The sequence below is a fragment of the Entelurus aequoreus genome, linkage group LG21 (assembly GCF_033978785.1).
Source record: "Entelurus aequoreus isolate RoL-2023_Sb linkage group LG21, RoL_Eaeq_v1.1, whole genome shotgun sequence".
NCBI lineage: Eukaryota > Metazoa > Chordata > Actinopteri > Syngnathiformes > Syngnathidae > Entelurus > Entelurus aequoreus.
This window is the reverse complement of record NC_084751.1, coordinates 44,842,799-44,869,031: the sequence shown is the minus strand read 5'-3', so window position 1 is coordinate 44,869,031 and position 26,233 is coordinate 44,842,799. Positions and strand designations below refer to the sequence as shown.

Genomic DNA, 26,233 nt, shown 5'->3' with positions numbered 1-26,233 from the left:
ATAGGAATTTCCCACCATTCTTCCAAAAGCGCATTGGTGAGGTCACACACTGATGTTGGTGGAGAAGGCCTGGCTCTCAGTCTCCGTTCTAATTCATCCCAAAGGTGTTCGATGGGGTTCAGGTCAGGACTCTGTGCAGGCCAGTCAAGTTCATCCACACCAGACTCTGTCATCCGTGTTTTTATGGACCTTGCTTTGTGCACAGTCATGTTGGAAGAGGAAGGGGCCCGCTCCAAACTGTTCCCACAAGGTTGGGAGCATGGAATTGTCCAAAATGTTATTAATGTAAGAAAAATAAAAGAGCGAAAAATCATAATTTAATGTGTAAAAGCTGAAAATTTGTAACTAATAATTAATAATAATATACTTAGTCACCTATAACACAAAGTTGTATCTGTTTTTAGCATTTTCTTTTTAATAATTTTTTTTTTTTATCAAAATGGCCCCCCGATACTTGACTTTTCACTGTGAGGCCCTTAGTGGAAAACTACATATTTCTAAACCAGGGGTGTCAAACTCATTTTAGATCGGGGGCCACATGGAGAAAAATCGACTCCCAAGTGGGCCGGACTGGTAAAATCACGGTACGATAACTTAAAAATAAAGACAACTTCAGATTATTTTCTTTGTTTAAAAATAGAACAAGCACATTCTGAAAATGTACAAATCATAATGTTGTTGGTTTTTTTTCTTTTACACTTCCATGTTGCGGCTAATAGTTTTCTATCTTTATTTGTCCTTATTTATACTTTCTGAATAAATGATGCGATAATGTTCATCAGTCAGCTCATTGGTGTTCATTTTTAATCTACCAAGATACAAAAATAATATCAAAATGTAATTACAGGATGTTATTTATGTAGTTTCCTCATTTTTCTCGACTGGTGCACTAACATCATGTTTTTTTTTTGTTTTGTTTTTTTTACATATGTAGCATCATCTACAAAGATACACAAAATTGCTACTGCGACATCTAGTGGACACATTTAGAACATCTAATTCAAAAATTTCAGCTCATTTTTAATACTTAGCAAACTCATCCCGCGGGCCGGATAAAACCGGATAAGGCCCGCGGGCCGTACGTTTGACACCCCTGTTCTAAACATATCTGTTTTGCTCGTTAAGCTTTTAGACGATGTTGTCATATAGTCCCCGTGGAGGGGGGCGTGGCCTGCGGGCCTGCCGCGGAACGGGGTGTGCAAGGACCGGCCTCGAAGACAGCGACAGGTGTGTGGATGGCCCAGGTTGGGCATTGTTATCTAATCAACTGTCGCCTTCATTAGCAGCAGCCGGAACGAGACACGGGGTTGGAGTTGGGAGCTGGAGAGAGAGCGAGAGCGACACGCCTACAAGAGACTGCTGAAAAGCAATTCCAGACTGTTGTAATAAAAAAGATTGTATTCAAACTGTCTACCGGGCTCAAGGAGGATCTTTCGGGCTCAGGAGAACCCTCACGGCAAAGAGACCTTTTACAGTCCCCCAAACCCACCTCCGCACATAGATTGCAGCCTTGTGGGGAAACACTGACCAGGTTCCACAGCCATGGATGTTACTATTTGAAATCATGTGAGTTGTGTAAACGTTGTGTTGTTGTGTGTGCTGAAGAGAATAACTCACTTGAAAAGGCGAGTTATTGACTATTTCCACCTGCGCTTTCACCCAAACATCACCCAGAGCTCCGCCCCGCTCCCACACTGGGGTGATGCTCTTGTCTGCCACCAGTACCGTAAGCCCACCAGACCTCGGGCCAAACTGGTGAGTGTACATGACCATCTACAGGAAGTTGACAGACTCTGATTACGACCTCAAATATTCAAAACATGTATTTATTAAAGACTTCACTAGTTACTGTATTTTCCAGGCTATAGAGCGCATCGGTATTTAAGCCGCACATACCAAATTTGAGAATAAATACATATTTTTACATATATTAGCCAGACTGGACCATTAAGTGTAGATATAAACCAGTCCGAAAGATTTTGTAAATGTTTATTAACATACTTTAACCCAGGGGTCACCAACCTTTTTGAAAGCAAGAGCTACTTCTTGGGTAGTGATTAATGTGAAGGGCTACCAGTTTGATACACACTTCAATAAATTGCCAGAAATAGCCAATTTGCTCAATTTACCTTTATCTCTATGTTATTATTAATAATTAATGATATTTACACTTAATTGAACGGTTTAAAAGAGGATAAAACACCAAAAAAAAAGACAATTAAATTTTGAAACATAGTTTATCTTCAATTTCGACTCTTTAAAATTCAAAATTCAACCGAAAAAAAGAAGAGAAAAACTAGCTAATTTGAATCTTTTTGAAAAAATTAAAAAAATAATTTAGTAATTTTTCCTGATTAAGACTAATTTTTGAATTTTGATGACATGTTTTAAATAGGTTAAAATCCAATCTACACTTTGTTAGAATATATAACAAATTGGACCAAGCTATATTTTTAACAAAGACAAATAATTTTTTCTAAATTTTCCAGAACAAAAATTTTAAAAGAAATTCAAAAGACTTCGAAATAAGATTTAAATTTGATTCTACAGATTTTCTAGATTTGCCAGAATAATTTTTTTTAAATTTTAATCATAATAAGTTTGAAGAAATATTTCACAAATATTCTTCGTCGGAAAAACAGAAGCTAAAATGAAGAATTAAATAAAAATTTATTTATTATTCTTTACAATAAAAAAAATAAATTTACTTGAACATTGATTTAAATTGTCAGGAAAGAAGAGGAAGGAATTTAAAAGGTAAAAAGGTATATGTGTTTAAAAATCCTAAAATCATTTTTAGGGTTGTATTTTTTCTCTAAAATTGTCTTCCTGAAAGTTATAAGAAGCAAAGTAAAAAAATTAATGAATTTATTTAAACAAGTGAAGACCAAGTCTTTAAAATATTTTCTTGGATTTTCAAATTCTATTTGAGTTTTGTCTCTCTTAGAATTAAAAATGTCGGGCAAAGCGAGACCAGCTTGCTAGTAAATAAATACAATTTAAAAAATAGAGGCAGCTCACTGGTAAGTGCTGCTATTTGAGCTATTTTTAGAACAGGCCAGCGGGCTACTCATCTGGTCTTTACGGGCTACCTGGTGCCCACGGGAATTGTTTTCAAATGGTGCCTGTCACGTGGCAGTAAAACGGCTAATCATACAAAACAGAAGTCATCGTCACGGACCCACTAGCTGCAGAAGCTAGCTCTCCAATCAGCTAAACAGACTCACTATACTAACTCCGCTGTGACGTCTTGGTGAATTTACGAAACTGGAACAATGCAAACAGAGTGCCATTGTAAATTAATAACACTAACGCAGACACCTGTAAACGTGTTAGCAAATTCGCTAATGCTAACGGCACTAGCTTGATTACATTACGATATTACGGAAAAATATGCATGAAAAAACTCCTTACAGACATCACACATATGCAAGAAAAAACTCCTTACAGACATCACACACGGGACGTAAGTATGAATTTGTATTAGTGTCAGAATAATTGTATCTATGTCATCACACAACTTTGTGTTACATTGAGTTCAGCAACGCCCTGCGAGAGGACAAACGCTGTCTTTGATCCTACCAAACAAAAGGCTTGTAAAACCCCACTGTGTAGGATGGGGAGCGACATGAGGCTTCTGTTTCTTTGATGTATTGTAATCCACAGGAAGATTTTGTCTTGACCCGAGATCTACAAAGCGGAGAGAAAGCAGGACCTGCCCAAGCTCCAGACACCTCTTCTTTGAACTGTTTTATGACCTTTTCTTTGAAGGCGATGGCTGTTTACGACCCCCTTCCCTTAGAAACAGCTTTTGCCATGTAATCAGGGAAAGTCCAAATAAAAGAGGAGGCGTACAATCTTTCGTCAGAGCGTGGTGGAGACTGTGCAAGAGTACAGCCCAGACGTTTCTCCTCAATTGAGCCAAATTTAATTCTGTCTCTGTTCAATTCCTTGCTTCTTGTCTTGTTTAATAGATGTCATCAGTGTTTGAACCTGACAATTAGTTATATTGTAAAACTTACAAACGTTGCCTTAAGTGATGAGGAATCCTATGCCGGTTATACTTCCAGTTCAAGGCACAAAACAGTTCAACTCGCCGCACAAACAATAACGCACCTCTGCAGTGTCTCTGTTGGCGTTCTATTAAAAATGTTTGTTTAATACAAAACATGGCCGTCACAGAATACAAATCCATAATTTCGCCGCACCGTTTTATAAGTCTGCAGGGTTCAAAGCGTAGGAAAAAGTAGCGGCTTATAGTGCGGAAAATGTGGTCGTTTCTTTTGGGAATTTATGACAAATAATGCAAATGAGTACATTTACTATGTTAAAGAGGTTCATTTAGCCTACTAATGTGTATTTATAAATAGTTGATTTATATAGGCTAGTAAGGTAAAGTTTTGTACCTGACGAAACTTGTCAGGTACAAAACTTTACCTTACTAGCCTATATAAATCAACTATTTATAGAGTACATTTACTATGCAAATAAAATAAGCTTGCCTTGCAAGGATGAGTATTATTGGTGGGCTGCAGACGAGGGCTTTGGAAAGCTGCCCAATCCTGCAAGAGCTCGCCGTCAGGAACAGTGACGTACAGGAAGTGACCTGCGATATTTATCAACAGAGCAGACATTTTGAGAGTTGGTATTTCCATAAACTACTATAGATAAAAAAAGGAAACTGGTACCTGATGCACTGTTGTGAGAGTGATCCCGTCCTGGTCCTCTCAGAGGATCTGAGATTGAAATGTCTTCCTGGCTCGTCCGCACCCATTTCAGTTTGGACAAGGACCGCAGGTCCCAACCACATAGGTCTTTCTCAAAGTCACAGCGGTGATAAGCCTCTGTACAAAACATTGCACACGTTATCTGGACACTAAATCCACCTCAGAATATTTGGCAGTCAGAGAGTTCTTGTACTGTAACAACCAACGAACCAAACCTTTTTTCTCCCACTCCCTTCCCTCTGTTGCAAGTTTTGTTGATTCTATGTAATTTGTTTATGTGTGTGTGTGTGGAGCGAAGCGGGGTGTGCCAGTTACCGGCAGGGCCGGCCCGTGGCATAGGCCATATGGGCAAATGCTAAGGGCGCCGTCCATCAGGGGGCGCCAAGCCAGTGCCACAAATGTTGGAGAAAAAAAAAAAAAAAAGTTGGTACTATTATTTCTAAATACAAAAAATAGTCCCACGTTAATTAAAATGCAAAGTAAAGCCTATTTAATAGAAATATTATTTGTTACAACATTACGCCCCCATGGTGCGCCCCTCCCTTCCCGTATCATGACTCTCACCACATCAAAAAAATCAACACAAGATGTCAAAACGGCCAAAACTGTCAGGTGCCCAGGGAAGAAAAAAGAGAAAAGAAGAGGAGGAGAAACGAGAAAAAGACAGAGGTAGCAGGTAGGTAACGTTAGTCTACATTAAATTATTTGTCTGTTACAGAATGTGATAGTAACCTGGCTTTTTTAGCATTAAGCTAATGTTACATGTTTCGGCAATAGCTAATCAATAAATAGCTAGTTCTGTTTTAACGTCGGGTTAACATTGTGGAGGGGGCTAAATTGTTATGGAAAATAATAATGTAACGTTAGGTAATTACAGTACTCCCACCTTATATTCCTCAGGGACATTTGTATTAGATCTTTTAAGCAGGTGTTTTTTGTTGACATTGTTATTGCCTTCTGGTTAGCTAATGTTTGCCCTGCAGGTAATAGTCACTTTTCCACCCCTTTATATATTAAGTATAGTTGTAAGCCTAGTTGTTAAAGTGCACATCATTAATGTTAATTAAGCAATATCACATGAGAGGGAATGCTGTTTTTTTAATTTGAGCACTGCTGTGATTCGGTTAAAGATAATCATAACATAACATTCTCATATAATATGTTAATTTGCTTTCTTTAAGTAAAAAAAAAGGTCAAAGACAAAGCTATTCGGTTTCTTGTGAGTATATACACTTCACTGCCGATGTGGGGGGGGGGATGGGGGGTGATTGATTGTTATCTAATCACCTGTCGCTCTGTATAAGCAGCACCTAGGAGGAGAGACGGAGTTGGAGCTGGAGCGCGAGCGAGAGCGAGAGACAAACAGACAACTAAGCAACCTGAGAACATTATTGGAAAAATAAAAGTATATTGTGACCATGAAACTGGCTCGCATGACAACGCTTGGTGGTCTGGAGGACCCACAGGAAGGCAACTCCCACAGTGTGCTATGGCTATGAGGTTTTTTACCTTGGCCTCAGTCAGGACCCCCTCCCTGGAGTCCAGCCTTTTACTGAATATTTATTTTACACCCAACCCCGGTCCAACGAGTGCTGGCCCAGTCACATAACATGTGCGGCTTCTGCACGCACACACAATTGAATGCAAAGCATACTTCATCAACAGCGATATAGGTTACACTGAGGGTAGCCGAATAAAAAACTTTAATACTGTTAGAAATATACGCCACACTGTGAATCCACACCAAACAAGAATGACAAACACATTTTGGGAGAACATCCGCATTGTAACACAACAGAACAAATACCCAGAACCCTTTGCAGCACTAACTCTTCCGGGAAGCTATAAGGTGTGCGTGTGTGTGTGTGTGTGTGTGTGTGTGTGTGTGGGGGGGGGGGGGGGGGGGGGGAGTTAGTGCTGCAAAGGATTCTGGGTATTTGTTCTGTTGTGTTTATGTTGTGTTACGGTGCGCATGTTCTCCCGAAATGTGTTTGTCATTCTTGTTTGGTGTGGATTCACAGTGTGGCGTATATTTCTAACAGTGTTAAAGTTTTTTATACTGGCACCCTCAGTGTACACTACCGTTCAAAAGTTTGGGGTCACCCAAACAATTTTGTGGAACAGCCTTCATTTCTAAGAACAAGAATAGACTGTCGAGTTTCAGATGAAAGTTCTCTTTTTCTGACCATTTTGAGCGTTTAATTGACCCCACAAATGTGATGCTCCAGAAACTCAATCTGCTCAAAGGAAGGTCAGTTTTGTAGCTTCTGTAACGAGCTAAACTGTTTTCAGATGTGTGAACATGATTGCGCAAGGGTTTTCTAATCATCAATTAGCCTTCTGAGCTAATGAGCAAACACATTGTACCATTAGAACACTGGAGTGATAGTTGCTGGAAATGGGCCTCTATACACCTATGTAGATATTGCACCAAAAAGCAGACATTTGCAGCTAGAATAGTCATTTACCACATTAGCAATGTATAGAGTGTATTTCTTTCAAGTTAAGACTAGTTTCAAGTTATCTTCATTGAAAAGTACAGTGCTTCTCCTTCAAATTTCAATGTGACCCCAAACTTTTGAACGGTAGTGTAACCTGTATCGCTGTTGATGAAGTGTGCGTTGCATTCACTCGTGTGTGCGTAGAGAGGCCGCACATATCTTGTGACTGGGTCTGAACGATGTTAGAATGGATGGAAAGTGGACGTGACGATAGCTCATAGAGTACGTTAAAGGCAGTGCATTTAAGGCACGCCCCCAAGATTGTGGTCCGGGTGGACGAGATATAATGACTGATGAACACCTTCGTTGGATAATGAAGGTTGCCTCAGCTCAAAGCCTGAGCCCCGACATTAATGAACTAGCATCCAAGAAAGGATGGCAGGTATCTGGCTTGGGCACATCAGATTAGATCAGTGTGTTGCAAACTGAGCAGTTTAAAGTCCTGAATGGTTGTTTTATTCATTGTTATTTTTTTTCAAATTTATTAGCCTGTGGAAAAAGTTAATGTTGATATTTACCTCAGAAGGCTGCAAATAGAAAAGAGGCATTACATTTTTATTTAAATTGTATTTGATATGCCATTGATATTTTTTAATCATTATTTTTATTATTTGAAACTCGATTTTGCATGTCACTATAAAGCAGGGGTCACCAACGCGGTGCCCGCGGGCACCAGGTAGCCCGTAAGGACCAGATGAGTAGCCCGCTGGCCTGTTCTAAAAATAGCAGCACTTACCAGTGAGCTGCCTCTATTTTTTAAATTGTATTTATTTACTAGCAAGCTGGTCTCGCTTTGCCCGACATTTTTAATTCTAAGAGAGACAAAACTCAAATAGAATTTGAAAATCCAAGAAAATATTTTAAAGACTTGGTCTTCACTTGTTTAAATAAATTCATTATTGTTTTACTTTGCTTCTTATAACTTTCAGAAAGACAATTTTAGAGAAAAAATACAACCTTAAAAATGATTTTAGGATTTTTAAACACATATACCTTTTTACCTTTTAAATTCCTTCCTCTTCTTTCCTGATAATTTAAATCAATGTTCAAGTAAATGTATTGTTTTTATTGTAAAGAATAATAAATAAATTTTAATTTAATTCTTCATTTTAGCTTCTGTTTTTTCGACGAAGAATATTTGTGAAACATTTCTTCAAACTTATTATGATTAAAATTCAGAAAAATTATTCTGGCAAATCTAGAAAATCTGTAGAATCAAAATTAAATCTTATTTCAAAGTCTTTTGAATTTCTTTTAAAATTTTTGTTCTGGAAAATCTAGAAGAAATAATGATTTGTCCTTGTTAGAAATATAGCTTGATCCAATTTGTTATATATTCTAACAAAGTGTAGATTGGATTTTAACCTTTTTAAAACATGTCATCAAAATTCTAAAATTAATCTTAATCAGGAAAAATGACTAATGATGTTCCATAAATTCTTTTTTACATTTTTTCAAAAAGATTCGAATTAGCTAGTTTTTCTCTTCTTTTTTTCGGTTGAATTTTGAATTTTAAAGAGTCGAAATTGAAGATAAACTATGTTTCAAAATTAATTGTCATTTTTTTCGTGTTTTCTCCTCTTTTAAACCGATTAATTAAGTGTAAATATCATTAATTATTAATAATAACATAGAGTTAAAGGTAAATTGAGCAAATTGGCTATTTCTGGCAATTTATTTAAGTGTGTATCAAACTGGTAGCCCTTCGCATTAATCAGCACCCAAGAAGTAGCTCTTGCTTTCAAAAAGGTTGGTGACCCCTGCTATAAAGTTATATAAGCCTTGCTTGTTCAATATTCAATGCAAAACTTGTTTGGGTCCCTATAAAAAGGTTAATTTGTTCAACCTTGGCCCACGGCTTTGTTCAGTTTTAAATTTTGGCCCACTCTGACACGTGGGGGGGGGGGGTCGCAGCTTTCTGCGGGGTTGTTCTTCCAACGCAAAAACAGCTCCGGACGACAGTGTGAAGGTAGGCTTGGATTTATTTAACAAAATCACTCACTACCAAAAACACAAAAATACAACAAAAAAAGCAAGCGTGCCTAAAACACAAAAGAAGCTGCTAGTTAGCAGAAGCTATGACATGGACCAGGGGTCACCAACGCGGTGCCCGCGGGCACCAGGTAGCCCGTAAGGACCAGATGAGTAGCCCGCTGGCCTGTTCTAAAAATAGCTCAAATAGCAGCACTTACCAGTGAGCTGCCTCTATTTTTTAAATTTTATTTATGTACTAGCAAGCTGGTCTCGCTTTGCCCGACATTTTTAATTCTAAGAGAGACAAAACTCAAATAGAATTTGAAAATCCAAGAAAATATTTTAAAGACTTGGTCTTCACTGGTTTAAATAAATTCATTAATTTTTTTACTTTGCTTCTTATAACTTTCAGAAAGACAATTTTAGAGAAAAAATACAACCTTAAAAATGATTTTAGGATTTTTACACACATATACCTTTTTACCTTTTAAATTCCTTCCTCTTCTTTCCTGACAATTTAAATCAATGTTCAAGTAAATTTTTTTTTTTTTATTGTAAAGAATAATAAATACATTTTAATTTAATTCTTCATTTTAGCTTCTGTTATTTCAGCGAAGAATATTTGTGAAATATTTCTTCAAACTTATGATTTAAATTCAAAAAATGTATTCTGGCAAATCCAGAAAATCTGTAGAATTAAATTTGAATCTTATTTCAAAGTCTTTTGAATTTCTTTTAAAATTTTTGTTCTGGAAAATCTAGAAGAAATAATGATTTGTCTTTGTTACAAATATAGCATGGTCCAATTTGTTATATATTCTAACAAAGTGTAGATTGGATGTTAACCTTTTTAAAACATGTCATCAAAATTCTAAAATGAACATTAATCAGGAAAAATTACTAAATTATTTTTGTAATTTTTTCAAAAAGATTCAAATTAGCTAGTTTTTCTCTTCTTTTTTTCGGTTGAATTTTGAATTTTAAAGAGTCGAAATTGAAGATAAACAATGTTTCAAAATTTAATTGTCATTTTTTTTGTGTTTTCTCCTCTTTTAAACCGTTCAATTAAGTGCGAATATCATTAATTATTAATAATAACATAGAGTTAAAGGTAAATTGAGCAAATTGGCTATTTCTGGCAATTTATTTAAGTGTGTATCAAACTGGTAGCCCTTCGCATTAATCACTACCCAAGAAGTAGCTCTTGGTTTCAAAAAGGTTGCTGACCCCTGACATGGACTATGACTTACTTGGTCAGCAAGAGACATGAACCGGTGTGACAAAGACAATGAACGCAGAACGAGTGAACGGAAAGAAAGACTTAAATAACCCAGACATGATTAACAACAGGTGCGTGGCATGACAGGTGAAAACTAATGGGTGACCATGGAAACCAAACAAAACAAGGAAGTGCAACCAGGAACTAAAGAGAGTCCAAAAACCAAGCAAAACATGGCCAAACAAAAACATGATTAACACAGACATGACACACTCTGTATTTGAGTTTGACACCCACAAGAAAAATATGAAATGGAAGGTTGAAAATGTCACATTGCTTATTGTTAATCTTCATCAATGACTGTACTTAGTTAGTATTGATGAGACATGTTTTTTAGTATTTTTTTTTGATATCTCACCGCAGTTTTCCTCGTCGGTGCCGTCACCACAGTCGTCAGTGCCGTCACACACCTGCTGAGTCTCCACACAGCCCTCACGCCGACACTGCAGCATTCCATCCGGACACCCGACCCCAGGGAGTGGCACTGGAGGAGAAGAAAGAAGGAAATGACTTGAAAATGTTACAAACGTCAACAACTGCAAAATATGACGACAGACACAACATTAGGCACAACTCAAATCTAATGAGATCCCATTCCAACTAGCACTTTAAGAATATTTACGCTGTTGTAGTATTTTGCAGTGGTAAACACCGAGTTGTAATGTTTTGTACCTTTTTATGTAAATGAGTAGGATAAGATAACGGACACCGTTGCCGTGGCGATGCAGTGACGTTGTAAAATAACTGAATACAACCACACTGTCAAACCAAACTCAGTATTGTCAGGCCCTATTCGAACTGCTACGTTTATTATTATTATTATTATTATTATTATTATGTGCATTTCCTCACATTTTTGGGTGCCTTAACTTGCATGAAAACTCTAGTTTTGCATGGGTGTAAGAAAAGATAAAAAATTGTGGTATTTGAAACTAATGTAAAAGTGTTTTAAATTGTATTTATCAAATTGGGGTGTGGATGTCTGTAAAGTCAGGACACACAAAAAGTTTTCAAACAAACAAATAGGACCCGCCATTTTTGGGCCAAGGTCGGGGTTTATATTCTGACAAAGGGACAAGCGGCAGAGAAAACGGATGGATGGATGGAAACTCCTCTTACGGACTTTTGCCAAATTAGCCTAAATCAACATTATGGATACCAAACAGATGGATGATAGCAAATAGCAAACCATATCAGCCTATGTCAGGGATATACAAAACCCAGAACCAGTGAAGTTGTCACGTTGTGTAATTCGCAAATAAAAAGAGAATACAATGATTTGCAAATCCTTTTCAAGTTATATTCAATTGAATAGACTGCAAAGACAAGATATTTCATGTTAGAACTGAGAAACTAATTTTTTTTTGCAAATAATCATTAACTTAGAATTTAATGTTAGCAACACATAGCAAAAAAGTCGTCACGGGGGCATTTTTACAACTGTGTTACATGGCCTTTCCTTTTAACAACACTCAGTAAAGGTTTGGGAACTGAGGAGACACATTTTTGAAGCTTTTCAGGTGGAATTCTTGTTCAAGTTGTTCAACAGTCCGGGGGTCTCCGTTGTGCTATTTTAGGCTTCATAATGCGCCACACATTTTCAATGGGAGACAGGTCTGGACTACAGGCAGGCCAGTCTAGTACCCGCACTCTTTTACTATGAAGCCATGCTGTTGTAACACGCTGCTTGGCATTGTCTTGCTGAAATAAGCAGGGGCGTCCATGATAACGTTGCTTGGATGTCAACATATGTTGCTCCAAAAGCTGTATGTACCTTTCAGCATTAATGGTGCCTTCACAGATGTGTAAGTTACCCATGTCTTGGGCACTAATACACCCCCATACCATCACACATGCCGCCTTTTACACTTTGCGCCTATAACAATCCGGATGGTTCTTTTCCTCTTTGTTCCAGAGGACACGACGTCCACAGTTTCCAAAAACAATTTGAAATGTGGACTCGTCAGACCACAGAACACTTTTCCACTTTGCATCAGTCCATCTTAGATGAGCTCGGGCCCAGCGAAGCCGACGGTGTTTCTGGGTGTTGTTGATAAATGGCTTTGGCTTTGCATAGTAGAGTTTTAACGTGCACTTACAGATGTAGCGACAAACTGTGGTTAATGACCATGGTTTTCTGAAGTGTTCCTGAGCCCATATGGTGATATCCTTTACACACTGATGTCGCTTTTTGATGCAGTACCGCCTGAGGGATCGAAGGTCCGTAATATCATGGCTTACGTGCAGTGATTTCTCCAGATTCTCTAAACCTTTTGATAATATAACGGAGCGTAGATGGTGAAATCCCTAAATTCCTTGCAATAGCTGGTTGAGAAATGTTGTCGTTAAACTGTTGAAACAATTTGCTCACGCATTTGTTGACAAAGTGGTGACCCTCGCCCCGTCCTTGTTTGTGAATTACTGAGCATTTCATGGACGCTGCTTTTATACCCAATCATGGCACCCACCTGTTCCCAATTAGCCTGCTCACCTGTGGGATGTTCCAAATAAGAGTTTGATGAGCATTGCTCAACTTTCTCACTCTTTTTTGCCACTTGTGCCAGCTTTTTTGAAACATGTCGCAGGCATCAAATTCAAACGAGCTAATATTTGCAAAAAATAACAACGCTTCTCAGTTCGAGCGTTAAATATCTTGTCTTTGCAGTCTATTCAATTGAATAAAAGGATTTGCAAATCATTGTATTCTGTTTTTTAGGGATGTCTGATAATGGCTTTTTGCTGATATCCGATATTCCGATATTGTCCAACTCTTTAATTACCGATACCGATATCAACCGATACCGATATCAACCGATATATACAGTCGTGGAATTAACACATTATTATGCCTAATTTGGACAACCATGTATGGTGAAGATAAGGTACTTTTAAAAAAAAATAATAAAATAAGATAAATAAATTAAAAACATTTTCTTGAATAAAAAAGAAAGTAAAACAATATAAAAACAGTTACATAGAAACTAGTAATTAATGAAAATGAGTAAAATTAACTGTTAAAGGTTAGTACTATTAGTGGAGCAGCAGCACGCACAATCATGTGTGCTTACGGACTGTATCCCTTGCAGACTGTATTGATATATATTGATATATAATGTAGGAACCACAATATTGATAACAGAAAGAAATGGGGGGAGGGAGGTTTTTTGGGTTGGTGCACTAATTGTAAGTATATCTTGTGTTTTTTATGTTGATTTAATAAAAAAAAAAAATAATAATAAAAAAAAAAATGATACAGATAATAAAAAAACCGATAACGATAATTTCCGATATTACATTTTAACGCATTTATCGGCCGATAATATCGGTAGGCCGATATTATCGGACATCCCTACTGTTTTTATTTACCATTTACACAACGTGACAACTTCACTGGTTTTGAGTTTTGTCTATGTTTGCAAGCAAGGTTAAAATGTAGATTGCAGGTATCTGCCAATGTGTTTACAGATGTCCAAGTTCTTCTACACAACAGGAGCACTCTTGTGTTTATAGGAAATTGCTACAAAAATGTTTGTCTACCAAGTTTTAAACAGAACTACCGTATTTTTCGGAGTATAAGTCGCTCCGGAGTATAAGTCCCACCGGCCGAAATGCATAATACAAAAGGAAAAAAACATATATAAGTCGCACTGGAGTATAAGTCGCATTTTTCGGGGAAATTTATTTGATAAAAGCCAACACCAAGAATAGACATTTGAAAGTCAATTTCAAATAAATAAAGAATAGTGAACAACAGGCTGAATAAGTGTACGTTATATGAGGCATAAATAACCAACTGGTATGTTAACGTAACATATTATGGTAGGAGTCATTCAAATAACTATAACATATAGAACATGCTATACCAGGAGTCACCAACGCGGACCAGATGAGTAGCCCGCTGGCCTGTTCTAAAAATAGCTCAAATAGCAGCCTCTATTTTTTTAATTTTATTTATTTACTAGCAAGCTGGTCTCGCTTTGCCCGACATTTTTAATTCTAAGAGAGACAAAACTCAAATAGACTTTGAAAATCCAAGAAAATATTTTAAAGACTTGGTCTTCACTTGTTTAAATAAATTCATTATTTTTATTTACTTTGCTTCTTATAACTTTCAGAAAGACAATTTTAGACAAAAAATACAACCTTAAAAATTATTTTAGGATTTTTAAACACATATACCTTTTTACCTTTTAAATTCCTTCCTCTTCTTTCCTGACAATTTAAATCAATGTTCAAGTAAATTTTTTTTTTTTTATTGTAAAGAATAATAAATACACTTTAATTTAATTCTTCATTTTAGCGTTTGTTTTTTCGACGAAGAATATTTGTGAAATATTTCTTCAAACTTATTATGATTAAAATTCAAAAAAATTATTCTGGCAAATCTAGAAAATCTGTAGAATCAAAATTAAATCTTATTTCAAAGTCTTTTGAATTTCTTTTAAAATTTTTGTTCTGGAAAATCTAGAAGAAATAATGATTTGTCTTTGTTAGAAATATAGCTTGGTCCAATTTGTTATATTTTCTAACAAAGTGTAGATTGGATTTTAACCTATTTAAAACATGTCATCAAAATTCTAAAATGAATCTTAATCGGGAAAAATTACTAATGATGTTCCATGAATTCTATTTTTAATTTTTTCAAAAAGATTCCAATTAGCTAGTTTTTCTCTTCTTTTTTTCGGTTGAATTTAAAGAGTCGAAATTGAAGATAAACTATCTTTCAAATTTTAATTGTCATTTTTTTCATGTTTTCTCCTCTTTTAAACCGTTCAATTAAGTGTAAATATCATTCATTATTAATAATAACAGAGTTAAAGGTAAATTGAGCAAATTGGCTATTTCTGGCAATTTATTTAAGTGTTTATCAAACTGGTAGCCCTTCGCATTAATCAGTACCCAAGAAGTAGCTCTTGCTTTCAAAAAGGTTGGTGACCCCTGTGCTATACGTTTACCAAACAATCTGTCACTCCTAATCGCTAAATCCCATAAAATCTTATACGTCTAGTCTCTTACGTGAATGAGATCAATAATATTATTTGATATTTTACACTAATGTGTTAATCATTTCACACATAAGTCGCTCCCGAGTATAAGTCGCACCCCCGGCCAAACTATGAAAAAAACTGCGACTTATAGTCCGAAAAATACGGTATGTGTACCTCGGACTATACAACCATTCCTCGGTTGATATTTAAGATGTTTAGGAGCTCACCAGGTAAAGCACAGTCCAGGAACTCCAGCTGGTCCACAGCAACATCTCCTCTGCGGCCCTCAGAACGGTCTGAGTGAAGCCTGATCCTGAACGTCGTGGCAACGCGACCCAGGTAGATGGTGGCCTCCCTCCACCCGCGGACGCTGGTAGCTTCAGGACGCCACACGGTGGACTTTTGAGAGTTTTGGTGCAGGACAGACACCCACAGTGGAGAAGAGCCAAATCCCGTATGACCTACAGAGAATCACACGTTTACTTGTTGTACCTGCAGTCTGTGGTCATCACACAGTATGGAAGGGATTCATATGCTTCCATTCCTGGTGTTAGAATAATTGTTTGTAAGTAGAGATGTCCGATATATCGGCCGATAAATGCTTTAAAATGTAATATCGGAAATTATCGGTATCGTTTTTTTTATTTTTCGGTATCGTTTTTCTTTTTTTTATTTTTTTTTTATTAAATCGACATAAAAAACACAAGATACACTTACAATTAGTGCACCAACCCAAAAAACCTCCCTCCCCCATTTACACTCATTCACACAAAAGGGTTGTTTCCTTCTGTTATTAATATTCTGCTTCCTACATTATATATCAATATATATCAATACAGTCTGCAAGGGATACAGTCCGTAAGCACACATGATTGTGCGTGCTGCTGCTCCACTAATAGTACTAACCTTTAACACTTCATTTTACTAATTTTCATTAATTACTAGTTTCTATGTAACTGATTTTACATTGTTTTACTTTCTTTTTTATTCAAGAAAATGTTTTTAATTTATTTATCTTATTTTATTTTATTAATTTAAAAAAAAAAGGACCTTATCTTCACAATACCTGGTTGTCCAAATTAGGCATAATAATGTGTTAATTCCACAACTGTATATCAATCAATCAATCAATCAATCAATCAGCTTTATTGTCCATTCTTACATGTACAAGACACATAAGAACTGAAATTACATTTTCGGCACAATCCCGCTAAGAGCAGACATACGTTACAGGGAGACAAGATGGGACCGCCAACGGATCAGCCTCACTTAGGCGCTCCTTAAAAAGGTGGGAAAAAGGTGACATTGGGGAAGGGGGCAAGTAAAAAAAAATATCAGTCTGAGGCTGGACCCTCAGGAATGGTCCAGACTGAGTCAGAGGAAAAAAACCTCACATAGCATGGCACACATAAACATGGTACATTTAATCACAACAACTCGCAACAGAGTCATCCAACAGGACTTTGGAGGCCGGCAGCTGCTGTTGAGCGCTACTCAGCCCCCACAACCCCGGAGGAATAAAGCAGTGGTGAAGGCGTTGATTTGGGGAGGGGTGTGTGCGTGCATGTATGCCCAATTAACTTGGGTGAGATGTTGGATTGTCTTTATGGGCCGAGGCCGGCCCCAAGAGTTCAAGAGTTCAAGAGTCCGACCCAGGTGCTTTTGAAAAAAAAGGGAAAGGTCAAAAGCGTCCATCTTTGAGGAGTCCTCAGGGGAGTGTTTTCAAACAGCCTGTTCCTCAAGGCCATTCGAGGGAGTCAAATCGTAGATTAAGATGTTGTTTTTTCTTCGAGCAGTCAAAACAATGACATTCCTGCTCTATATGCTGGCTCTGACAATTCCAATTTATTCTTTCTGTAACATCATCAAGATGGAATCTACCTTGCGATTCAAATCAGCAATCGCTCCAGTCTGTGATCCCACAGCACGACCCAATCCTTCCATTGCGTTGAACAGCCTGTTGGCCCCTTGAGTGGCTGCCATCGTCTTCCGAATTTGACGATACACCAGAGCAATGCCCAGCCCAATCAGCAAATGCCCTGCGATCACAGCTCCAAATAGGTAGATGTCTTCCACGTCCTCGATGGAAAGGACTGAGAGGCACATGATTCTCCAAGTATTCCAGGAATCTCTCACGTACCCCGCAGCAATGGTTCCATCAGGGCAGCCAGGCTCCCCCGAGCCTCTTTTCCTTGTCGAAAAGACTGTGTCAATTGCGTCGAGAGTCCAGTTGATCAAATTCATTTTGATGTTTAGATTTGAGGACAGCTCAAGAAAAGAGGCTTCAAAATAGTTCAGACAAAAACAAAGAGAGCAAGCAGGGAAGGAGGGAGCGGAGAAAAATGCGACCGCCCTCACCAGAGGCAAGACAGAAATATATCAGTATCCGTATCGGTTGATATCGGTTGATATCGGTATCGGTAATTAAAGAGTTGGACAATATCGGAATATCGGCAAATCGGACATCCCTATTTGTAAGTTATCACAACTTTGTGTTGAAATTAGTTCCAGGCAAAAAGACAAAAGCTGTCTTTTAAACCTACCAAGAGTAAGGCTCGTAAAACTCAACTGTGTAGGGGGGTGGTGGGGGGGTGGGGGCAAAGCAAGATAAAGGTGTTCCTGTGTTCTTTCATGTATGGTAATCAACAGAAGGATGTTGTTCTGGCCCAAGGACTTCAAAGCGGAGAGAACCAAGGATCTGCCCAATTTCCAGACGAACTCTTTTTGAAGTATTTTACAAACTCTTTTTGAACTATTTTATGGAACTCTTTTTGAACTATTTCACGACCTCTCCTTTTGAACTGTTTGGTAACCAAAGGCGACGCTGTTTACGACCCACTTCCCTCTGGAAGCAGCTGTGGTCAGGTGGGGGGGAGAAAGTCAAATAAAGAAGGAGGAGTGCAATCTTTTGGGAGAGCGTGCTGAGACACTGTAAGAGGTTACAGGTCGACGGCGACTCTCCTCAATATATTGAGTCCAAATTGAATTCTGTCTCTTTTTAATTCTTTGCCTCTTGTCTTGTTTAATAGATGTCATCAGTGTTTGAACCTGACACCTGCGTGGATCTCATGTGAGAGGAAGGGCGGGCTAGGGGGTTAGTGTCTAGAAAAGCGCTATATAAATCTAATCCATTACTATTTTTATTAGAATAATTTTGCAATGCACTCTGCTGAAAATGATGGAAAGCGCCACTCTACATAGCAAAGTTGGAATTGCCACAAAACACATTTTAAGATAATTAACACACCATCTGGCAGCTAAAGTGGATAGTGCACCCCCCCAGTTCGTCACGTTTCATGTGTCGGTTAAACTGTGACGAATTAATCAGTACACACATGCTTTCAGAGGAAGAGAATGGTTTACCTGAATCCCACATGAAATATTTGAGCCTGAGCCGACATGTTGGCGATGACTGTTGCATCGGAGGTGACTCGAGGACAGCGGTGCTGACACTTGATGATTTCACCGCAGTCACACCCATGAACCAACCTGTGTGATGCAGTAATACACTCATGTTACGTGCATGTTTTGACATAGTTCCGCAGTCACACCCATAAACCAACCTGTGTGATACCGCAATACACTCATGTTACGTGCATGTTTTGACAAAGTTCAAAGTTTTACTCATTAACATATTTACCACCCAGTGGTGATAGTATAGTAGGACAGGTGTTAATAACATACATGGACATATTACCTAAACAACATAATAGCAGAAAAAATAAGGAAATTACAAATCATACAAAACAGCAGCAGCTGGTACTTGGTGAGACTCTTACACCAGCACTAAATTAATGCATTAGGAAGATTTCCATCAAACAAACGGGGACATTTCCAGTTGATTTTGTGTAGGTGGAAAAAAGTTTCTACCACTGCAGGGTTTGTTAGCACAAACAATAAATCTATCGTTTAGCGTCTATAAGCAGCAGTTCATCCTCTGTATATTCAGCTTAAAAAAAATAAGGTTGTTAATCCTCATTTGTCCAAAAATAGTCGTCTTCATTGTCTATTACAAAGTCTGCCATGATTAGACGGAAGTACGAACACACACGATTGTTGACGGAAGTCGGGAGTACAACGATATGAGCAATGAAAATATGCCCACGAAAGAAGTTCCGGTAAAGCTTAAAATGACCAAAATACGGTAAATATTGTACATATTACATGTTGTTATGAATGTGTCTTTTACTACATTATATATATACTTGCAGTGTGTATATTGTACATATTACATATAGTTATGAAGGTGTCTGTTACTACATTATATATATACTGGCAGTGTGTATATTGTACATATTACATATTGTTATGAATGTGTCTCTTACTACATTATATATATACATGCAGTGTGTATATTGTACATATTACATATTCTTATGAAGGTGTCTGTTACTACATTATATATATACTTGCAGTGTGTATATTGTACATATTACATATTGTTATGAAGGTGTCTGTTACTACATTATATATATACTGGCAGTGTGTATATTGTACATATTACATATTGTTATGAATGTGTCTCTTACTACATTATATATATACTTGCAGTGTGTATATTGTACATATTACATATTGTTATGAAGGTGTCTGTTACTACATTATATATATACTTGCAGTGTGTATATTGTACATATTACATATTGTTATGAAGGTGTCTGTTACTACATTATATATATACTTGCAGTGTGTATATTGTACATATTACATATTGTTATGAAGGTGTCTGTTACTACATTATATATATACTTGCAGCGTGTATATTGTACATATTACATATTGTTATGAAGGTGTCTGTTACTACATTATATATATACTTGCAGTGTGTATATTGTACATATAAGATATAGTTATGAAGGTGTCTGTTACTACATTTTATATATACTGGCAGCGTGTATATTGTACATATCACATATTGTTATGTAGGTGTCTGTTATTACATTATATATATACTTGCAGTGTGTATATTGTACATATCACATATTGGTATGAAGGTGTCTGTTACTACATTATATATATACTTGCAGTGTGTATATTGTACATATTACATATTGTTATGAAGGTGTCTGTTACTACATTATATATATACTTGCAGTGTGTATATTGTACATATTACATATTGTTATGAAGGTGTCTGTTACTACATTATATATATACTTGCAGTGTGTATATTGTACATATTACATATTGTTATGAAGGTGTCTGTTACTACATTATATATATACTTGCAGAGTGTATATTGTACATATTACATATTGTTATGAAGGTGTCTGTTACTACATTATATATATACTGGCAGTGTGTATATTGTACATATTACATATTGTTATGAATGTGTCTCTTACTACATTATATATATACTTGCAGTGTGTATATTGTACATATTACATATTGTTATGAAGGTGTCTGTTACTACATTATATATATACTTGCAGTGTGTATATTGTACATATTACATATTGTTATGAAGGTGTCTGTTACTACATTATATATATACTTGCAGCGTGTATATTGTACATATTACATATTGTTATGAAGGTGTCTGTTACTACATTATATATATACTTGCAGTGTGTATATTGTACATATAACATATAGTTATGAAGGTGTCTGTTACTACATTTTATATATACTGGCAGCGTGTATATTGTACATATCACATATTGTTATGTAGGTGTCTGTTATTACATTATATATATACTTGCAGTGTGTATATTGTACATATCACATATTGGTATGAAGGTGTCTGTTACTACATTATATATATACTTGCAGTGTGTATATTGTACATATTACATATTGTTATGAAGGTGTCTGTTACTACATTATATATATACTTGCAGTGTGTATATTGTACATATTACATATTGTTATGAAGGTGTCTGTTACTACATTATATATATACTTGCAGTGTGTATATTGTACATATTACATATTGTTATGAAGGTGTCTGTTACTACATTATATATATACTTGCAGAGTGTATATTGTACATATTACATATTGTTATGAAGGTGTCTGTTACTACATTATATATATATTTGCAGTGTGTATATTGTACATATTACATATAGTTATGAAGGTGTCTGTTACTACATTATATATATACATGCAGTGTGTATATTGTACATATTACATATTGTTATGAAGGTGTCTGTTACTACATTATATATATACTTGCAGTGTGTATATTGTACATATTACATATTTTTATGAAGGTGTCTGTTACTACATTATATATATACTTGCAGTGTGTATATTGTACATATTACATATTGTTATGAAGGTGTCTGTTACTACATTATATATATACTTGCAGTGTGTATATTGTACATATTACATATTGTTATGAAGGTGTCTGTTACTACATTATATATATACTTGCAGTGTGTATATTGTACATATTACATATTGTTATGAAGGTGTCTGTTACTACATTATATATATATATACTTGCAGTGTGTATATTGTACATATTACATATTGTTATGAAAGTGTCTGTTACTACATTATATATATATATATATATATATATATATATATATATATATATATATATATATATATATATATATATATATATATATATTTGCAGCGTGTAAATACAATGTTGATGGAGGGTTTTGAAGTTGTTTTAGAGGGCTTTGAAGGCGACATAGGTAACTCCAATTAGCTGCAATGTTAGCCGCATCTTGCGGCAGTTTTTTTTAATCTTCAGAATCTTGACGTTGTTGCAGGTCATACCTGTGGCCGTCCCGGTGGTGAAGTCCGAAGACGGCCCGCTGTCAGGCATCGTGTCGCCTCTCTGCCGCCTCTCCCACTTGTATGCTGCATTCAAGGACTGGTCCGTCCAGCCGCACAATCCAGCATCAAAGTCACATGCAAACCCCTTTCCATATCCTTGAGAGGGGTACAAAAATAACAACTTGGATTACTACTCTGGTTACACTGCTGTTGCACACTGTTTACTATCTATTGCACAGGTGTCAAACTCAAGGCCCGGGGGGCCAAATCTGGCCCGCCACATTATTTTATGTGGCCCGCGAAAGCCTGGAAATAATATGCGTTAATAAAAGGCGTAATCTTTTCTTACTGAATATAGTTGTTCTTTCCCTTCTGACATTAAAAATCATGTACTGCATGCAATTGCATAACCTTTACAATTCCATATTATCAAAATCAAAATATTATATTATCATTAGGGATGTCCGATAATGGCTTTTTTGCCGATATCCAATATTCCGATATTGTCCGACTCTTAATTACCGATACCGATATATACAGTCGTAGAATAAACACATTATTATGCCTAATTTGGACAACCAGGTATGGTGAAGATAAGGTACTTTTTAAAAAAATGTATAAAATAAAATAAGATAAATACATTAAAAAAAATGTCTTGAATAAAAAAGAAAGTACAACAATATAAAAACAGTTACATAGAAACTAGTAATTAATGAAAATGAGTAAAATTAAGTGTTAAAGGTTAGTATTATTAGTGGACCAGCAGCATGCACGATCATGTGTGCTTACGGACTGTATCCCTTGCAGACTGTATTGATATATATTGATATATAATGTAGGAAGCAGAATATTAATAACAGAAAGAAACAACCCTTTTGTGTGAATGAGTATAAATGGGGGAGGGAGGTTTTTTGGGTTGGTGCACTAATTGTAAGTGTGTCTTGTGTTTTTTATGTTGATTTAAAAAAACAAATAAAAAAAATAAAATAAAAAAAACCCGATACCGATAATAAAAAAAAAAACGATACCGATAATTTACAATATTACATTTTAAAGCATTTATCGGCTGATAATATCGGCAGGTCGATATTATTGGACATCTCTAATTATCATGTATTCCAAAAATATGTTTTGTTAAAATATAGATGAATACTGTACTTAAATATCTTTATGACTTATGATTTCAAAACAAATGATCAATCAAATTGTATACTGTCAAACTACTTCCTTGACGTAAATGACCGCCATAACCACAACACCAGGGGGAGCTCCACTAACCACGTTAAACCCAGATTCTGAACTAACAAAGGTCTCTTTCTATGCCACAACAATGTGGAATGCGCTCCCAACAGGTATAAAAGAAAGGGCATCTCTATCCTCCTTCAAAACCGCAATAAAAGTTCACCTCCAGGCAGCTACAACCCTAAACTAACACCCTCCCCGGATTGCTAATAATCAAATGTAAACAATCAAATGCAGATACTTTTTCTTTTTCTTATGCCTTCTGATCTCTCTCTCTCTCTCTCTCTCTCTCTCTCTCTCTCTCTCTCTCTCTCTCTCTCTCTCTCTCTCTCTCTACTACTTGCTGTCCATATCCTACCCCCCCCCCCCACACACACCCCTGATTGTAAATAATGTAAATAATTAAATGTGATTATCTTGTGTGATGACTGTATTATGATGATAGTATATATCTGATAGTATATATCTGTATCATGAATCAATTTAAGTGGACCCCGACTTAAACAAGTTGAAAAACTTATTCGGGTGTTACCATTTAGTGGTCAATTGTACGGAATATGTACTTCACTGTGCAACCTACTAATAAAAGTCTCAATCAATCAATCAATACTGTCATTTTTTTACATTTCCGTTTGAGAAGTATTTAGGGTAATCTTTCTTAGCACCATTTTTAATAATGCTATTTAGGATGCCCCATGTTGCTCTCATATTGTTTTTGTTCCTGTCTAATTATTGACTGTAATAGTCTTTCCTACGTGTTCGTAGTATGCTAGTTAGATTTTTCTTTTACGTTTTGTACTTGTTTTCTGCCTCTGTAGATCTTTGTGTTGTAAATGTTCTATATAAGTGCTGCTAGACTTTTGACAAGAACAAGAAAGTTTGATCATATATATACCTATACTGGCTCACCTGGACTGGCTTCCTGTGCACTTACGATGCGACTTTAAGGTTTTACTACTTACGTATAGAATACTACACGGTCTAGCTCCATCCTATCTTGCTGACTGTATTGTACCATATGTCCCGGCAAGAAATCTGTGTTCGAAGTGATTAGTGATTCCCAGAGCCCCCAAAAAAGTCTGCGGGCTATAGAGCGTTTTCTATTGGGGCTCCAGTACTCTGGAATGTTCTACCAATAACAGTTAGAGATGCTACCTCAGTAGAAGCATTTAAGTCCCATCTTAAAACTCATTTGTATACGCTAGCCTTGAAATAGACCCCCCTTTTAGACCAGTTGATCTGCCGTCTCTTTCCTGCTCTGCCCCCCTCTCCTGTGTGGAGAGGTTATTCCTGAATGTAAACAAATGCCACGGGTGGATCTACACCTGACATCCACTGTAATGATATCAAGTACAAGAGTGTATGTAGTCGATACTGCTATGATTACATCGATATTTTTTATAGTCACAAAATCTTTTTTCCTTTTTTCTTTTTAATTCATATTTTATAAACTCAGGAAATACGTGCCTGAACACATGAGAACTTCAATTATGACCAATGTATGATACTGTAACTACTTGGTATCGAATCGATACCCAAATTTGTGGTATCATCCTAAACTAATGTAAAGTATCAAACAACAGAATAATAAGTGATTATTACATTTTAACAAGTAGATTTATAATAATTTTTTACAGCTTGTCCTTTATAATGTTGACAAAATAATAGGTGTATAAATGACACAATATGTTACTGCATACGTCAGCAGACTAATTAGGAGTCTTTGTTTGTTTACTTACTACTAAAAGACAAGTTGTCTAGTATGTTCACTATTTTATTTAAGGACTAAATTGCAATAACGAACATATGTTTAAAGGCCTACTGAAAGCCACTACTAGCGACCACGCAGTCTGATAGTTTATATATCAATGATGAAATCTTAACATTGCAACACATGCCAATACGGCCGGGTGAACTTATAAAGTGACATTTTAAAATTCCCGCCACACTTCCGGTTGAAAAACTCCTTTGGATATGACTTATGCGCGTGACGTCACAAAATCCACGGAAGTGGTTGTACCCCATCTGACCCGATATAAAAACCTCTTGTTTTCTTCGACAAAATTCCACAGTATTCTGGACATCTGTGTTGGTGAATCTTTTGCAATTTGTTTAATGAACAATGGAGGCTGCAAAGAAGAACGTTGTAGGTGGGATCGATCGGTGTATTAGCGGCTAAGTACAATACTTACAGCAACACAACAAGGACTACTTACTACGCCTAGCCGATGCTTGCCGCCAAACCCACGGATGAAGTCCTTCGTCGCGCCGTCGATCGCTGGAACGCAGGTGAGCACGGCTGTTGATGGGAAGATGAGGGCTGGCTGGGGTAGGTGGAGCGCTAATGTTTTTATCATAGTTCTGTGAGGTCCGGTTGCTAAGTTGCTAAATTAGCCTTAGCGTCGTTAGCAACAGCATTGTTAAGCCTTACCAGGCTGAGAATTTTTAACCGTGTAGTTACATGTCCATGGTTTAATAGTATTGTTGATCTTCTGTCTATCCTTCCAGTCAGGGGTTTATTTATTTTGTTTCTATCTTCATTTGAGAACGATGCTATCATGTTAGCTCAGTAGCTAAGTGTGTCACCGATGTATTGTCGTGGAGATAAAAGTCACTTTAAATGTCCATTTCGCGTGCTCGACTCTCATTTTCAAGAGGATATAGTATCCGAGGTGGTTTAAAATACAAATCCGTGATCCACAATAGAAAAAGGAGAGAGTGTGGAATCCAATGAGCCAGCTTGTACCTAAGTTACGGTCAGAGCGAAAAAAGATACGT

The 26,233-nt window shown here is 36.6% G+C and overlaps 1 protein-coding gene across 7 annotated transcripts in view; it reads right to left on the bottom strand.

Moving 5' to 3' along the window:
* The window catches only part of mamdc4 (MAM domain containing 4), a 78,291-nt gene that overhangs the window by 42,322 nt on the left and 9,736 nt on the right, over positions 1-26,233 (bottom strand). For all 7 annotated transcript variants that reach the window (XM_062031703.1, XM_062031705.1, XM_062031702.1 and 4 more), the window contains 7 exons: positions 22,214-22,369; positions 18,833-18,958; positions 15,697-15,930; positions 10,840-10,965; positions 4,689-4,844; positions 4,503-4,606; positions 1,618-1,773 (listed from right to left, as the gene is read on the bottom strand). In XM_062031703.1, the coding sequence (XP_061887687.1) occupies positions 1,618-1,773; positions 4,503-4,606; positions 4,689-4,844; positions 10,840-10,965; positions 15,697-15,930; positions 18,833-18,958; positions 22,214-22,369 (1,058 nt within the window). The remainder of the gene's footprint in view (positions 1-1,617; positions 1,774-4,502; positions 4,607-4,688; positions 4,845-10,839; positions 10,966-15,696; positions 15,931-18,832; positions 18,959-22,213; positions 22,370-26,233) is intronic.